This window comes from Cupressus sempervirens, chromosome 4, assembly GCF_028749045.1.
Source record: "Cupressus sempervirens isolate cs-2001-9-10 chromosome 4, ASM2874904v1, whole genome shotgun sequence".
NCBI lineage: Eukaryota > Viridiplantae > Streptophyta > Pinopsida > Cupressales > Cupressaceae > Cupressus > Cupressus sempervirens.
The window spans coordinates 162,908,402-162,927,128 of record NC_143121.1 but is presented as its reverse complement, the minus strand read 5'-3'; the positions used below and the strand labels follow the sequence as shown (position 1 = coordinate 162,927,128).

General features: G+C 31.5%; 1 protein-coding gene across 1 annotated transcript in view; it reads right to left on the bottom strand.

Moving 5' to 3' along the window:
• The window catches only part of LOC149560485 (cysteine-rich receptor-like protein kinase 15), a 50,078-nt gene that overhangs the window by 20,318 nt on the left and 11,033 nt on the right, over window positions 1–18,727 (bottom strand). Inside the window, exon 9 of the mRNA XM_089824700.1 lies at window positions 13,031–13,038. Within this exon, the coding sequence (XP_089680826.1) occupies window positions 13,031–13,038 (8 nt within the window). The remainder of the gene's footprint in view (window positions 1–13,030; window positions 13,039–18,727) is intronic.

Here is an 18,727-nt window from a genome sequence, read left to right as displayed (position 1 = left end):
TTCTGTATTTCACTACTCTTATCTGTATTCTCAAATCTAAATACTTGAATCAGTTCCTTTGTTAATAGTTCCAAATTATCTTTCTCAGTCTCATATGAGATTACCCTTTCCAAGTCTTCATCCTTTATTGAATCATTGTTTAAAAAGTCTTGAAATTCTTGTTCTAAGGTTCTTTTTCTATTACTCTGGTCACTTCCCTTTACCTTATGATCACTGGAATTAAGATCAGGGGAATCTATTCCTAAGATTGGAGTCTGCTAGAATTTGGGAAACCTATTGGTTATTTCTTTATTACTGATTCTAGTTTCCTTTAGAGGATCTTCTATCTATTTCTATAGGGTTACCATATCCTCTTCTATATACTTAAGCTTTCCCTATTTTGGGACTTCATCTGTGAATAGGACATTGTTTTCTATTTCTTCAATACTGTTCACCATTTTTCCTATTGATTTTTCCTCCCCATTTATTAATCTTGTATCCTTGTCCATTTTAACTTTTTTTTATCCTTTCTTGAATGTTTTGTGGCTAATGATTGCTCCTTGTTGCCTTATGCTTGCCAAATCTTGAGTATTTTTCCTTTTTACTATGCTCGGTTCTTTGTAGCTTTGATTTACACATGTAGTTTGTATTTTTAAAATAGGATTGATTCCTTTACCATCCTCTGTATTTGGTAATTCAATAATTTCTTTGTTATTTTCTAACATTAAGAATTTTCCTTTTCTTTTCTTTGAGATTCTTTCTTTTTAGCCTCCTATGATATCTCTAATACTTTCCAAAAGGAAAATATACCAACATTTTGGCATTGCTTCCAACGGTCTTTGCTATCTTGATTACTAATAATGAGGAATTTTTCCTTAGCTTTGATTGAATATGGTTTACAAGTCGAGAGGGCCTAAGAGATAGGATGAGCGGGAAATTTGGAAAAAAGAGTTTTTTTAATAAGGAGGGATGTATGAATGAGGTGAATCCAAGGAAGAATTGAGACTTATGATCTTAGTCTTCCTAGGGTGAATCTTGTAAGGATTCAAGGAATCAACGAAGGAATTAGATAGAAACCCTATCTTTTGAGAGAACAAATAATTTTTATTATGATATTCATATTTAATGAGATTGAAAAACTAGATTTGATTATCAAGGCTTTTCATAGGGAAAATGATAGGTTGACTACTATGCAAGCCCAAGGAGTAGAGAAGATTGGGAGATTCATAATTAGGAATAAGGGGTTTTACCAAAGGATTACTAGTCTTTTCCAAATCGGAGTAGGGTGAAGAGACCTATTTTGAGTCCAAGTTGGCTTGGGTCCTGACATTCACAACCACTTTTGTCAAAGTCTGGAATCCAATCTTTTCTATACTGTTTTCTAGAATTTCTATTGAAGTGGCCCCTAAATTTTTGAGATTGATCTGCTTTGCGTCAAGTTGCTCTAGATCATTTTGCTCATATAGGATAGAAAATGAGTTGATCATTACTACAACAAAATTGGCCTTTGCATGGAGATTGTTATTGAAGGGGGATGCATTAGTGTGGTTTCTCCCTAGCGTTATCTTCTTCTAGCTAGGGTTTTGGGATTTCATGTCTTTAAACATATAATTTGCATTTTTCACATTAATGCCTACTCTGCTTGCCATTTTTTAATAATCACTAATTTATTAATAAAGTAGCATATATATTAAATTATTAATAAGTAATTATTGATCTAACAATCATAATTATTAAAAGAATATAATATTATTATTATTATATATTATAGCATTTAATAACTATAAACATTTATAAAATTTAAATCTAACATTTAATAATGTAAAATTTCATAAAATTAACATTTAATATAAATATTATGAAATTATTTTAATTTAACAAATTTAAATTAAACTTTAAAAAAGACTAAAAAAAAGACTTACCATTAAAATTTTAAAGCCCGCAGACTACGTCTCTGTTGTGGCAGCTTTTGTTGTCACAACAACAAAGTACTACCTATGGCAGTACCTTTGTTGTCATAGCAACATAGTTGTCGTGTGCAGCCATAAATGGTTGCTGATAGCTTCGTTGTCATAAAGGGAGGGAGGAGTTAAGAAAAGGGGGTGGGTGGGGGATTGTGGCCTTGCCCACCAAAATAAATATATTTTATTTATTTAATAAAAAAGAGTAAGTCACCCCCTCATTATATATATATATATATATATATATATATATATATATATATATATATGCAAAGAATGCTCTAATATTGAAACCCAAAAAAAGTATTTGAATTTACATTCTAGAATTCAATTTTTAAACCAAAACCAACTTGAATAAAATTTAAAAGAATAAGGGTTTCAAAAGAATTAATTCCTCAAACACAAATATCTTCAAAATGAAATCAAATCAAGATTCACAATAGGAATTTATCAATGATATCAAACAAATCTATAGATTTCCAAAAATAGATTTATCCAGACAAGAAGTAGACAAAAGATTGAAAAATGAAAATATTTTGTGTAATTCAATCACAAGATTCTACCTGAATCTGATGCTAATACACAAACACACAAAGACATGAAGCATACAAGAAAACCCTTTTCTTCTAAAAAGCTTCTTATCTGAAAATCCTTTCTCCAACATCTCGGTCCCTATAAAATGAGCTCTAGATCTCTAATAAAGAGATCTCCCCTAAATTTTGGGCTCTAATTATGCAATTACATGAGGGAACTCAATGATCAATAACTTTTAATATTTTATTACTTTGTAAAATATTCATGCACACTTTTTGCAATTTAAAATATCTTTATTAAACTAATTTCTTTTACTCTCTTTAATTAATTTTCAAAAAAAAATTGATAAAAATATTTATTAACTTAAGTAATAATAAAATTTAGCATTTATTTAAAAATGATCTCCTAAATATATCATGATTAAATTAAATAAATATTATTACACTCCAAAATTGAAAGTTTAACTTTATCTTTAAATTTAATTCTTTTATTTATAGAATTTCTCAATTACTTAAATATAATTAAATATTGAATTATCTTAATAATTTTTCATTAAATTAAATCATCAAATATTCTTTTCATTTGATCATAAAATACAACATTCTAGATCAAACTCAAGGGTTATAATCATGAACTTACATCATATGACGAATTCCAAAGGTAGACAACTTAGATTCTTGCCCTAAATTTTACGACAAATGGTTTAAGGATAGGATTCAAACTCAAGAGGTATCTCCCCTCTCTTACCATTGACATATTGTGATAGAGTATGCTTATCCTAACAATTTAGGGAAGTCGATACCTAGTACCTACAATCTACATAAAATTCATGCATGTATAAACACATATATTCTAAACTAAACAGGCAATGGCAAAAAGTGGTACATCATGTATATCCTGACTAGTAGGTGACTAAGGCTCCCTCCCTCAAACATATCAAAAATATCATACATAAAATAAAATATATAGGTACACCATACACATGCAAGTATGGGGTAAGTATCAATAAAAATCACATATAAATCATTCATCTAACTAACATCATTAAATAATTGAAAGTCACTACATGAACATATATATCATCATTCAACAATTATGGGATAACTAAAATAACTCTCTCTCTCTCTCTCTCTCTCTCTCTCTATATATATATATATATATATATATATATATATATATATATATATATATATCCAACTAAATAATAAAAAAATCCAAAAATCTAGAAAATAATATCATTGATTGTCAAGCATAATCATAAAGCTAGCCTAAAAGAGTTCTGCAATAATAACTGAAAAGTAAACTAGAGGTAGGCATTACATCAGGACCCTCATTATGGTTTGATCAAAATTGATCATAATTTCCAAATTAGGTATAATGAGAACAATATAATAATTAGGTCACAACCATGTTACAAGATCTTGGACAGTGCCTTATTACAGTACAAGGAAGACAAAAAGGGGTTGATCCTTGATCAACCATGGTTTAGGGAAGATGCTTTTGCACCATAGTCTCTTAGACAACCAAAACTCACATCCATTGAGTAGTCAACTACTAAAAGGAGGTTCCATGTTTCAGTATAGTTACTTCATTCATCCAAACTAATGGGTGTGTATGCCAAGATGGTGTACAATTTAGTGGACACAACACAAAGAAAAATTCCCAAAAATGTTAATAAACCAATTAGGTTATTTAAAATTTCAAAAAGTGAAAATAAAACTTGATTGGGTTTCAATGACACCCTTCAAAACCTGATCGATTTATTCAAAATCCAATTGGGTTTTGAAGAAATAAAAGCAAGATTCACTCTAGAAGCCATAACTTTCACATCTAGAGTCTGATTGACTCTGTTTAAAATGTGGTTGAAATCTATTGAAGAAATCTACAACATGATGTAGATCAATCAAACCTATGTCATAATTTTTTTAAATTTTCCATCGATATGAATTAAGCATAGTCTGAAATAGGTAGTCATTGTTTTCCAAATGCTTAATCAATAAGTAAACATGAATGCTAAACATTTTTTTCATTTTTTCTCTATCAAAAAAATACACACTCACTCACTAACTAAATAAATCCTAATATATTTCTCTTAATTACTCATAACACCCCCCCCCCCCCCCCCCCCCCTCTCTCTCTCCCCTTTCCCATCCTTTCCATATTTATCACTCTCTTTGTCCATGTCTAATCTCCTTTCAATCTCTCCATCCTACTCTCTCTCTCTCTCTCCTTTCCATATTTATCACTCTCTTTGTCCATGTCTAGTCTCCTTTATATCTCTCCATCCTACTCTCTCTCTCTCTCTCTCTCTCTCTCTCTCTCTCTCTCTCTCTCTCTACCCCCTCTCTCTTCCTATCACCTACTTCCTCCCTCACTCTCAAAAACCTTTATAACCCCTTACCCATCTCTCTCTAACCCCTAATCCATAATCCCCCTTCTCTCTCTCCCCCAAACCTCTAATCCTTGAACTAGGAACTTCACATAGAGAGAGAGGGGAGTTAGGTATTAGGGGTCATAGAGAGATGGGTAAAAAGTTAGAGAGAGATAGTAGGGGATAGGAAGAGGAAGATAAGATATGAAAAGAGAGAGTGAGAGAGATGAAGTGATGGAGAGAGAGGGATATAGGAGAGAGAGAAATTAGGGGATAGGATGGAGATTGTGAGAATTATGGAGAATGGGATAGGATAGAGAGAGGGAGGGAGGGAGGAAGGGGGGAGAGAGAGAGAGAGAGAGAGAGAGAGAGAGAGAGAGAGAGAGAGAGAGAGAGAGAGAGAGAGAGAGAGAGAGAGAGAGAGAGAGAGAGGGATGGGGGGAGGCTTAGGGATTACTCAGAGAGACAACACTTGAGGATAACAAGTTAGACACACACAAAGAGGTTAGGAGTTAGTTAAAGAATGTGAGAGGTTAGGAGTTAGTAAGAGAGATATATTAGGAGTTATTTAGTTAGTTAGTGAGTGAGTGTATGCATGTTTGAGACAGAGAGAATTAAAAATATGTTAGCATTTGTGTTTACCTATTGATTACACATTTGGAAATTAATGACTACCTATTTTAGATTATGCTTAATTTGAATTGAAAGAAAATAAAATTTTAGTGACATAAGATTGGTTTTTCTACATCATGTTGTAGGAATCTTCAATATATTTCCAACTCATTTTGAATGGAGTCAATTGGACTCCATGTGTGAAAGTTATGCCCTTCATAGTAAATTCTACATTTAGTTCTTCAAAACCCGATTAGGTTTTGAATGCACTTTTGCATTTTCATAACCCGGTCGGGTCATTTGAATCCTAGAAACCCAATTGTGTTATAGCTTGGTGATAGCATAGGGAAATGACCCAAAGGCTTGGGAGACTATTTTCTCTCAATTTTTATGTCTTTAGACATTTTTTCAACTTCTAAGATGAAATATCATCTTTGTCTTCATCGGGTTTTGTAATGGTGAAGTGGGTATCTCTAAAATTATCGTCATTATCTTATACATCTTCTTAGCTTTCTAACAATATAATTTTTTCTATTTTTGGTCAAAAATAACATGGTAAACTTTAATTACTTTTACCAATTCCTTGACATTCCTTAAAGACGTGTATACCATTTTTTAATAAATTTTGATATAATTAAAAAAATTCTAAATAAACTATATATTATTGCTTGACATTTGATTCTATTCACATTTTAAAAGAGATTCTATTTTTTATTGTCTAGGTGTAAGTTCTGCTCAGTCTAATGCCCCACCAAGGAACACAAAAGAAATTAACCTAAAGTATCACTAAGTTTGCAAAACATTTTTTTTAACAATAGATAATAACATCAATAGTTAATATAGAGGAATAAATAACTCACAAACACACAACCATGATAATTAGATTACATCTCTTGAGGTTCCCATGATGTTGAATCACATATATACGTTTATTAATATTAAATGCAACACATAACCAAAATCCACATTATAGAATAATCATAAGTACAAATCTATTCAAATAATAATACAATTATATAAGATGCCACTTGGCATAACTAGAATGCATGATCATTTGTTGTACAAGTCACGAGGTATGAAAATCTCAAAGAATATACATCATCAATAAGATCTCTAATAAATCAAGTATAGTACAATAGATTACAACCACAATCAGAAACACAAGATAAGAAAGAAAGGATTAACTAAACAAGCACATCTAGTAATGACATCTAGCTATCAGATCTCAATGGTATAAGAAAAATGCACTACCACCCAACCTCGTGGAACCTAAAGGACCTACTGCCACTATGCTAAGGAGATAGGCTCAAGTCCCAAACAAGTATCAATCCACAAGTCATAACCAAAATCTAAATCAATGAAATCCTGATAGCAAACTATGTCAAAGAGTACCAAGACACAAGTATCATCTAATTGTAGAGGCAACAAAGACACATAGGAAATCTACTATGTAAGTGGGCAAGTGTCATCACATGAGGCAACTTTAAGGTTACCCTAGTAGCCTCTCCAAACTCTGACCCCCTAGTGCCTCTATGTGGCACCGGTATCCTTTCGTATAGATAAGCCATACTAATGAAGAAAGTGTTAGAGTAAATAATTATTTATTATTTATTTATTCTATTACTTAAGTTTACTTAGGTTAAATGCATTTAGATATTAGTTGTCATCTAGGAGTTGTTGACATCTAGGAGCCATTGTAAATTCACATCATTCACATAGCAATTTCATTTTTTTATTGTGAAATATCTTTTCTTGCTTTGTTGAATTACTCCAAGCTCTTGTTCCTTCCTCTTCGATTTCTCTTCGGCAGGTTATTTGCATGTAGGTGATCTTGGTAAACTATAAAGTTGGCTTTCATCAACTTCTACATGGTATCAAAGCCTCCCTATTGCTTCCTAGTTCGAAGGATTTTTGAAGCCATGATTTGGAGACACAAACCCTAGTTTGTTTGTGATTTTTTCTTGAATCAGGAGGAAGAGCATTTTTTTAGTATTTGGAGGAAAAGGAGAAAGAAGGTTTGACATAATAGATCTAACATTTTTTGGACTTTTTTCTTTATTTTTTGGAGGTGTGAAGGTGGCGATTCAGAAAAAATAACTACAGAGGTGATTTTCAAACAACGATATCTCCCTCATGTGGACTCTTTTTTTTGAGAATTTTTTTTTTGCTTTGGGCTATAATTTCATGATCTACATATTGGTGTAGGAAGTTTGACATCTTTGTTCCTCAAATTTTTTGCAATTCAAAAATGCCATTTTTTGCACCTTCAAAGACTTCATTCGAGCTCATATAGAGACATATTTCAATGCTATTTTTTAAAAAAGTGCATGATTTATTGTCTACTTTCCAGATCTAGAATTAGTTTGGAGTAATATTGAGCTCCTATTTTTGGTGTTGAAGTAGAGGCTTCAGTTTCCTCCCTCTTTGCATCCAGAATCCAAGTTCTTTTCTCAGTTTTTGTGTTTTCTATAGTTATTTCTTTGGTATATGAGGGATATCTTTATACATTGTGGGGGGGAGTTTTTTCTTTTCTATAATTTACTTTGGAATAGACCCTTCTACTTCCATCTTCTTCTCTCAATGTGGGATCCTTCTATGACCTGACTAATGTCGCACAACTATCACACTTGGAAAGCACAAATGACTAGCCTTCTCATGTCACAAAGTCTATGGTCATGTTTGGATGAGAAATAACTTGTTCTACAACACCCTTTTGAACTTTTTCAACACAAAAAAAAAATGGATGAAGCCATGGGATTGAGTGCATTGAACATCTCAGAGAGTTTCCTATTTCACTTGGATGGTTTGACCACTCCTTGGGCTATTTGGACCAAGCTTCATAACTTGTTTGGCACATTGAATGAGTTTTGGGCATTAGAGCTTGATGAGAGTTGACTTCTTTGACACCTACCAACTTCCCCACCATGGAGGACTTCTTGATGAAGTTCAAATCTCTACATACAATTTTGCAAGGATGTGGGAAAAACAAAACAGATGATGAGTGTCTCTTTTTGATACTCTCAAAGTTGCAAGGACAATATCAGATATGTTCTTCCACTTTCTGCTCCATTATGGATGCCTTGGGTGATAGACATAGGATTCCTTCATTTGATATATTTTGTGATCAATTAACTTGTGAATAGTGAAAGATCACTCAGATGGATTCACTTTCAGGTTCACATTCATAGGCATTGCTTGCCAAAGATACACATGAGTAGAAGTTGAAGCAGATATCAGATTCCTCTTCTACTAGCTCATCATCTTCTTCTAAGAAGAAGGAGAAAAAGAAGACTAAGACTCCTACCTATTCCTATTTTTAGAAAGGATCTCATGATGAGGCACACTATTTTTTGTAGAGATTTGATGGCTATGAGAAACAAATTGTCAATTTGAAATCTCTCCTTTAGAAGAGCATTGTTTCCTCTCCATCCTCTTCTACCTCAAAGGTTTCCACCTCACAATCTTCTTCCACATCTTTGACATCTACACTAGATCTTGGAAAGGGTCATGCATTACAAGCATCCTTTTAATCACCTTCATAGGTCCCTTGAATACTAGATTCAAGTGCTTCTCACCATATCACATCTTCTCAAGGTGTCTTCTCTACTCTTGAGGCATCTCCCATTCCTCATATTCTCATGGGGAATAACACTACCTTAATAGTCTATGGGACAAGTTCATTTCGCATCCAAGATGGTATATTCAATGATGTATTGTATGTTCCATCTTTGTCTACCAACCTTCTCTTGATTTCTCAAAATACACGCAGTGGATCAAGGAAGACAGTTGAGTTCACTGTAGATTTAGTTTTCATTTGGGATCATGCCACATGAGGCCTTATTGCTATAGAGATAGTTGATTCTTCCACCTTTTTCTACACCTTCTTGTACCTTTTCACACCATCTCCATTTTTGGAGCACAACTCTTCTCTTTCACAAGAGCATCATTTGGTGCAGTCAAGATACTTGAACCTTTGTATTATTCCTAATATCCCTATTTTGACTTCCACACCACATCCAATTAAGGGCATTTCTCTTCTATAGGATTCTTCTTTCACTATGCCTAATCCTCCGGCTCCATTCATCGAGCCTCCAGGTGCACTTGTTGCGGATTCTACAGAGGACATTCATAATAGTGTCATTGCACTTGCCTTGGGGATTCCCTTTCAGGATCCTCATACTTTCTCCTTTGAGCATCAACTAGGCCTTCTAGTTTCCCCTCTCATTCATAGATTCCCTTGTTCTGCTTCCTTGTTTCTTCCACATTGGAGTTTCATTAGATTAGGGGCTCCATTATTCTAGGGGGGGCTTTGGTGTTTTTTGTATCTCTCATGGGGGGGCTGGTGGTACTTATGGTTTTGAGAGAGTCTCTTGAAACATTTTTTGTGATGTTGTCCTTGGGGGTCTTGTTGAGGCCTTCCTTCATTTTTTTTGCATGTTTTTACTTACCACCTTTTGAGGGAGAGTTTTTCCCATGAGGTTTTCCCCCTTTCCCCATTTTTAGAGGTTGCATTTCTTTGCATTGTACATGGGTACCTAACATGACCTTGTTTCCAAGACCCATTCTGCATTTCATCTTAGATTTTGTGAGCTTAAGGCATTCCCCTAAGTTTCACTTAAGGGGAGGAGGGAGGGTGTTAGACTAAATAATTATTTATTAATTATTTATTCTATTACTTAAGTTTACTTAGGTTAAATGCATTTAGATATTAGTTGACATCTAGGAGTTGTTGATGAGTTGTTGACAATAGAGTTTGTTCCTATCTAACTTATACTTATCCTCTCACCTTGATCAATGATATTCCACTTTTTTTGGACGTATGCTTAGTTGTCAACCTTATCTTTTAGCACTTTCCAGCTTTTTATAAAAGCTTCCTTGAGGCCTTTATGTTCGGGCTCTCTCATTGTAAATTCACATCATTCACATAGCAATTTCATTTTCTTATTGTGAAATATCTTTTCTTTCTTTTTTGAATTACTCCAAACTCTTGTTCCTTCCTCTTCAATTTCTCTTCAATAGGTTATTTGCATGCAGGTGATCTTGGTGCACTGTGAAGTTGGCTTTCATCAACTTCTACATGAAGCTCACAATTAAGTTTCCTCTTTGCTCCCATCCTAGCTTGTACTAGAACTCGAGGCATGGGAAAAAAAAAAATGACTTATTAATTCATCTTATTCCTATTTAATGAAATGTTATCACTTATTTAAAAAACTTGCAATGGATTACTTAGGTAACCAATTAGGGGTCTGGCCTCCATTGCAAGCCACTTCCCAATGTAATTATGGATTACCTACCCTAAGCTCATAAAAAGTACAACTCATAAAATCACAATTTTTACCTTAGTTCTTAACAAGCAATTGGAAAGCACCTATAGACATAACACAATATTCACCTCAGTCCTTTACAAGAAACTTGAAAGCACCAAAAGATAAAACATAATATTCACCCCAATCCTTTACAAGCAACTATAAAATACCTATAGATAAAACATAATATTCACCTCAGTCCTTTACAAGTAATTGGAAAACACGTAAAGATCAATCTCAATATCACCTCAGTCCTATACAAGAAACTAGAAAGAACCAAAATATAAAACACAATAATCACCTCAATCCTATACAAGAAACTAGAAATCATCAAAAGATAACTGATCCAAGACTCAAAGGTTAGACTAGAAAAGTCACATCATTCACTTTAGTTCTACAAAAGAACTTGAAATGAACCACAAACATTTGAACAAACTCATCATGGAAAATACATGGCACATCACCATGGTTGGGTATAAAATATCATATACATAACATGATCACATAACAAAACTCCACAAGCCTCTGGAAAACATCCTGATTGATCAAAGTACTAAGCCAAAAACTAAAACCCTAACATGAAAACAACAAACATCTTATTAGAATTTTAACCACTATTTTCATAGCTCAATTCATTTTCAAAATACAAAGATTCAATATACAACTAGGGTTTTAGTTTTTATTTTCATAGTGTCATGTCTGAAAAACATTTGAGTCCATAGGAAACTCAAGGGACTCAATAATTCATTAAAAGTCATTTAAAAATAAAACCCCATGTTAATTAAAAAAATGAACCTCTCAGTTCAATAACACCAATATCCATTAAAATACTTTAATTAAAATTTTCATTATATTTCCCAAGTTTTAAGGATAACCATATAACCAAAATTTTAATAATTATTATTAAAATCAAATAAAAATTATTAAATTATTAAAATAATAACTTATTAGATTAAAAATAAAAATAATACTAATTTCTTAATAACAATACATTGTAAATTTAATAATATAATATAATTATATTAAGAAAAAATATTAATAATATTTAATTTTAACAAAGTATTTAATAATAAATTAACAAAAAAATTAACAAAGAAAAATTTAGAAAATGAAACATACCTCTTTTTTTCTAAAACATTTTAAAGCTCGTTGGCTTGTGCACAACCTTGTTGACGTGACATTAGGACTGCCACATGTGGTCCCTTCAATGGGAGCTAACATGAGAAAAAAGGAAGAGGGGGGGAGGTGGGGGTGGTGTCCTATGTCTCAATATTTTTTAATATTTATTTCTTTTATTAAAAGAAACCCCTATAAAAATCGAATGTCCCCACACAATAACCAAAAATGTATTATCTATATTATAATTACCATAGTAATTTTAACTACTGTGGTAATTATTTTATAAATATTTTTCTTATAAATTAATTTTTCACCATAGATATGATAGGAAAAATAGGAATAACTAGATGAATTTCACATCTCAAATGTTTATTTCTTTTCCAAACCCTACATGAAACAAAATACAATTTTCTACATTTTCAAAATGAGGGTTTCTAATTTTCCATTCATATATAGATATTTCTCAATCAAAGAATGATAAATTCACATACAAGGGTTTCAACCCAATTGAATTATAAAAATAGATCCACAAACATAGAGAGGATAGAAAATTCAAAGAATGAAAAGTACTGTACAAAACCCACAAGATCCTACCTGGATTTGATGTTAAAACAATGAATGCACAGAGCTCGCAAGCAATTTCCCCTTCTTTCAAAAACCCTCTCCTCAAAAATTGGCTCCTCCAAATCTCAATATGGAGAAATGAACTCTAATTCCTTAATGAGGAGCTTTCCCCAATTAGGGCCTCGATTTTGCAATTAGGCAAAACCATTTTCTTAATTATTTTATAAGATTTTAATTTCATGTGCAACCTTTTGAATTTTAATTAAAAAAACTTTATTAAATCTATTTCTTTCTCTGTTTTGTTAAATCCCAAGACATTTTTAATAAAATACTTATTAACTTAACTAATACTAATATTTAGAATTTACTATAAAAATGAAACTCCTAAATATATTATTATTAAATTAAATAAATATGATTACGCCAAAATTAGAACTTTAATTAGATCTTTTAAATTTAATTCTTTTTTAAAATTAATTAAATATATTAAAATATCAATTTTTTCTTTATAAAATTTTCATTAAATTAAATCATTTAATTATCTTTTAATTTGATTTAATTATAACTAAAAATCACCACAAAACCCACGAGACTAAATACAAAAACCGATTGTAAAGTACATAATATTAAATCAAACTCAAGGGTCAAAATCACTAATTCACATCACATTACGATTTTGGAAGGGTAAAAATCAGATGATTTTCCTACTTTCAAGAACAATTGGGTTAAGGTTTGGGTTCAGACACCAGAATTATCTCTTGTCTTTTACCATTGAGATACTGTGATAAGGCACAAGTTCATCCTGTAAATTCTAGAAAGTTGATCCCCAGTACTTGCAGTTTGCATAAAATTTGAGCATGTACACATATAGTCTGAACTAAATAGGCAATGGCAAGAAGTAGTACATTGTGTAGATCCAGACTAGCAGTTGATTGTGACTCCCTCCATCAACCACATCAAAATGTAAATCATAAAGTAAAACATACAAGTATGAAGTAAGAATCCATAGAAATTGCATATAAAATATCCATCTAACTGTCATCATTAAATATTTGAAGCATTGCATACAAGTATAATCATAGTAGAATAATCATATACACATGAATAAGTGAGTACTAAGAAACTCACTACATAAAAAAATTGAGTATGAAATAATATCCAACAAATCAGGTAACCAAGTACCACAATCATAAAACATAATCATAAAACTAGCCTAAAAGAATCTGACAATATGAGTTGAAAAGTCAGAAAGGGGTAAGTATTACACTCATCACATGAATAGGTACCAAAATTTTAGGATGTAGTTAGTTAAACAATTCATAAAAAATAAAATACTCATAAGAAAATTACAAAAAATATATACAACCTCTAGATATTATTCTTAACTATCATCCTACAAAAGGGATGTGCAACATAGTGAATATCAAAATTTCCTTTGAACATCTGAGACATGATAGTGTTACTTCTCATGCCTCACCTAAAAATATTTATGTTTATTTATTCTCAATAAGGGTTTTTTTAGTATAGAGATGCTATTTGTAGAAACTTACAATTTTTAGTAAGTTTTTCATATGAGCTCTAAATGTTTTGATTTCCTAGGTGGAAGTTCATCTTAGACATATCATCTTGCTAGTTGAGTTTCATTTCCATATCATATGCATTGGTGAAATAATTAAGGACTTTCAATGCAAAGTTTTGGTATAGGATAAATATTTTGTTGCAAAATAATATATACAAATGAAATAAATGACCACATAGTCAATCATATAAGCCAAATGATGTTCACACATTTGGGGATAAACCCAACTTATCAACTAGCATCTTTGTAAATTTATATGCATAGGAAAATGACCATAGGAATTACTAGAGAAATTACTTACATATTTAGATCCACCTTAAGGAAGTATCCCACAACATTAACAATAGTTGACTAAGACATCTTACAAAATGACTATGAAAGAAGATAGGAGAGTATTACCCAAATCAGATATATATCAATAGATCCATTTAATGTATTAAAGGAGGTAATTGAAAGATAAAGATAGAGTTTTTAGGGACCCAAATGTGAATAAAAAATAACTAAAATGACATCAGGCTCTTTGAATTAAAGGAAAACAATACAGTAAATAATTCATGAGCATATGGGTGGATCTTGATCTTACCTTATATAATAGAAAACCATTATTTTTAAATCTATATAACTTAACCACTATTTTATGTGACAAACTAAATCTATAATTCAAGTGTATTTGTCTTAAAAAAAGACATTATAAACTAAACGCTAACTTGAAACCATGATAGGTGTTCTTGAGGTGAAGGAATGCAATTATTAGACTTCACTCAAATTCACATGAAGGATACCATCCAGAGGATTATGTAGTAGATCTACAATGGAGACTCAAAGCCAACTAGGACAAGATGACCTCAAAAGCCACTCAATTTGTGAGAATGCCATTATTTTCCTTTAAAGATATAGGTGTACCTAGGACATTAATTTATTTCCAAGAGCAAGGTTAACTATACTTAGATTGCAAGTATGGGAGGTCTTTCAACTAGGGGAGTCAAGGGAGAAGTCAATTTAAACTTGATAGAGATCAGGAAGTCATGAGGAAGCTTTTGTGTGTATATATATATATGATCCAAATATAAAATGTGACAAAATTAAAATAAATAGTAAAATTTTTCTTTCATTAAGAACATAGAATTTAAATATGAATATAAGTTGTATTTAAATAATAGTATGGTTTTTAGAAAAAAAAATAAAAAAATTTGTGTTGAGATATTGGTTCATTTTTATTGGATATAAATATTAGAGATGACAAGATTTTATGGTTTTCAAAAGGTACTAGGATTGTTTACCTTACATATAAGTAATTTTCAAACAAGAATAAGATATTGTTCTAAGAATGAAAGTTAATATTTTCTTGGATATGTATAAATACCACAATTAAGTTTTAGTCAAATATTTAAAAAGTCCATTTTAGGATGTGTGAGTTATTAGATGTTTTAATATGATCAGTGTCTAATGATTCACACCTTGAAACCTTAATTAGAAATAAACAATAATTTGGAACTTATATTTCTAAAAGGGGGGATAAGACATAAAAGAAATACAATATTTCATGCAACTATTACATGATAAAAATTTAAATGTAAAACTATTGAACTTCCATGCTAACAAGTTCTTTTTTTGACACTAAAGAAACCAAGACTAGGGGATTGGTCCTTAACTAGAAAATAGGGAGAAACCCATTCTCAAAATACAACTAGAAAATTTACAACCCCAATAGCTAATATCAATACCTAATAGCACAAGAAGAAGGAATTGTCTATGGGGAAACATTTTTACCTATTGCAAGATTGGAAGGAGTAAGAACTCTACTTCCATATGTTTCTTACAAAGGACTCAAAGTCTACTAGATGATGTGAATACAAAGGAACAAATTGTTGATATATTCACAAAATCCTTACCTAAGGATGCACATGAATATCTAAGAGGTAAAATAGGGGTGATTCCCCTAACTAAGGTTACTTAAGCTAAGATGGAGCTCTATAAAAAATGTGTTTATCAGAATATCTTACAAGTTGATGTAGAAGAACACACTTTAGGATTTGCCTAAAGTTCTGAAATAGGAAGCAGAAGTTGTTGAATTATTCATAAGAAAGATGATAGAAGAACATAGTTTAGAGAAGTGACCAAGAGATTTTTACATATTGAAGATGTATATGACAAAGTTACCTAGTGATGGTATTGGAGTGTCTTTGGTATTGTTGTTGAAGAGGAAGAATTTTATCCAGTTACCATATGAGGAAGAAAACTGAAATAGATGTTGCAAAGAGGGAGAGTTCATAAAGAGATATATTGATGAAAGGTGTTCCCATCAATCACAAGAGAAAAATAAGTTCAGGAGTTGTAAATCAAATATGGAGCTACTTGATTTCATGTTTTGATATGCTAGAGGGAGTCTATGTGTTGTTATACCTAGAGGTGTTTCATATAAAAGTTGCATGCATGAGAATTAGAATGAAACTAAAGGTGAGATTGTTGGACATTGAGATGATAATAAGAATGTAACTAAGGATACTAATAAATATCTACTACTAAACATAGATAAATCTTCTTGAAGCAAGTAAATGTTTTGAATTGCATGGTAACTAGAGGTGTTGCCATCAATGCCAAAGATGGAGATTGTTGAAACTACAAATTGGAGAAATTTTTATGTTGTCATTGATATAAAACCTTATTAATGATAAATTTTCTACTTGAGTAGAGTTCCATATCAAAATTATTAATGAACTGGACTTGAGAAGAAGAGATAATAAGAGAACCTAGGGGTAAAGTTGAGTTATATGGAATTACAATGGGCACTTGATTAGTTAGATCTTGGCAAGATAATCTATTATTTAATAATCTTAACACTAAGTGGAACAAATAGTTGTGTTAAAGCTTAGAAGAGATTATCAATAAAGAACAAATACTTAGGCTTAACCGAGCTTCAAAGCAGAAGATTAAGAAGCTAATACTTAAAGATGAGCAAATTTAGTGTTGACCGAGCACCAATAAAAGATAAAGTAATAAAAAAGTTGGACCGAGTGCTAGTAAATAAACCTAACAAAGATAGTGTAATCCAAATAATTCATAATAGTGATGACTGAATTATCTAGATGATTGAGGCTGAGGAACATAGTGTTGGCCAAGAGAGAACATTTTTTCAATTTTTGAAGGAGTCTCATTTCCTGGCTAACATAGTTGAATTATTGGAATATGGAAAGCATGTTGAAGATAAGAATTGATGAGCTGAAACATTTCATACAAGGAAACCATTTTTGAGAATTTCTATGCATGGATTCAAAGAGAAGTTTGGAGAAGTTCTAGAAGAGGAAGGAGGAAATGAAAAGATGGAAGGATTCAATGAATCCAACCTAACCCTCAGATCAACAATGGTGTTTAGTAGAAAAAGATCAAGCTACCTATTTAAGGAGGCATAAGGGTAACATAAAGAGGTAGAGGCATTTGTTGATGCTATTGACTAGTGAACTTGAGGAGGCTGAGAAGAGTTGTGAAGATATTCTCAAATTGACTGGTGAACTTTAGAAGAGTGAAAATATTGGTGACATGTTTCTGGTAGTTTTTCCCAAATTAGGATTCCATATTAAATATTAGTGTCATAATTGTGTGGATTCTATTTGAGATGTTTTACTATTAATATTTTACATTCTAGAAGTTTTTTATTATTGGCTTCATGGACTACAAGCTTTATGTTACTTATATATTTCTATAGAGACCAAGCTACTTAATGTTTAGATCTAAGTTGGTTGAAGTGTCTAAAAGTATAAACTATACATCTAGACCTAAGGATAACTGATACACCCCCCCTCCCCACCTCAGTTATTCTAAATCATTCTAATACTAGGGTACATAGTCACTGTAATCACCAATTCTTTAGAATTTTTTTTCAGATACATGGTTCATCAATAAGGAAAAAAATATATTAGGGTCTCGAATACTACCTATAATGCACTCCTTGAAAAAAAAAAAGGTATAACACCATAGTGAACTCTTTCCATCTAATCAAATTCTTAACTATAGCCTATGGAAATATCAAACTCCAAATTAATCTTCTGAGTGACAGATGGCTTGTTCCCCTCCAATGGGAATTGATGAAAACTTCAATTGCTTCATACTCAACACAACAAAAATTCATTTCTTATTCAATAGGAAACAAAGAAGAACACAGATAAATAGAGAAGAGGGATTTTAAATTAAGTATTGTAAACTCAACAAACAAATCATAGCCCACGAATCATACTACACTCTAATACCATATCGAAAAAGTAGAGAACAAATCTAAAAGGAACATGGTACAAACAAATCAATAAAATATATGAGTTTTTTTTCTATCTACTGAAGTAGTTCATTGATCTATTTTCACCATGTTCCTTTTAGATTTTTTCTCTACTCTTTCAAAAGGAACATGACATATAAAGAATATCACATCAAATGGAAATGATGACTAGTAGAAGATTCAACATGGGTGACAAGGGAGGAGGTTAATCAACTTGGATTTCCTTTGAAAACTTGGGACATGATAGTGTTGCTTCTCATATTACTTTAGGTGTTTAATTTAGGAGGAACATGGGTGTAAGGGAAATCATAAATCACCCAAAAAAAATTATGTTTTTGTCTTCTCAATAAGGGGTTTTTTAGTACAGAGATGTTATTTGTACAAACATGCTTTTTTTAGTAAGTTTTTCATATTAGCATTGAATGTTCTAATTTC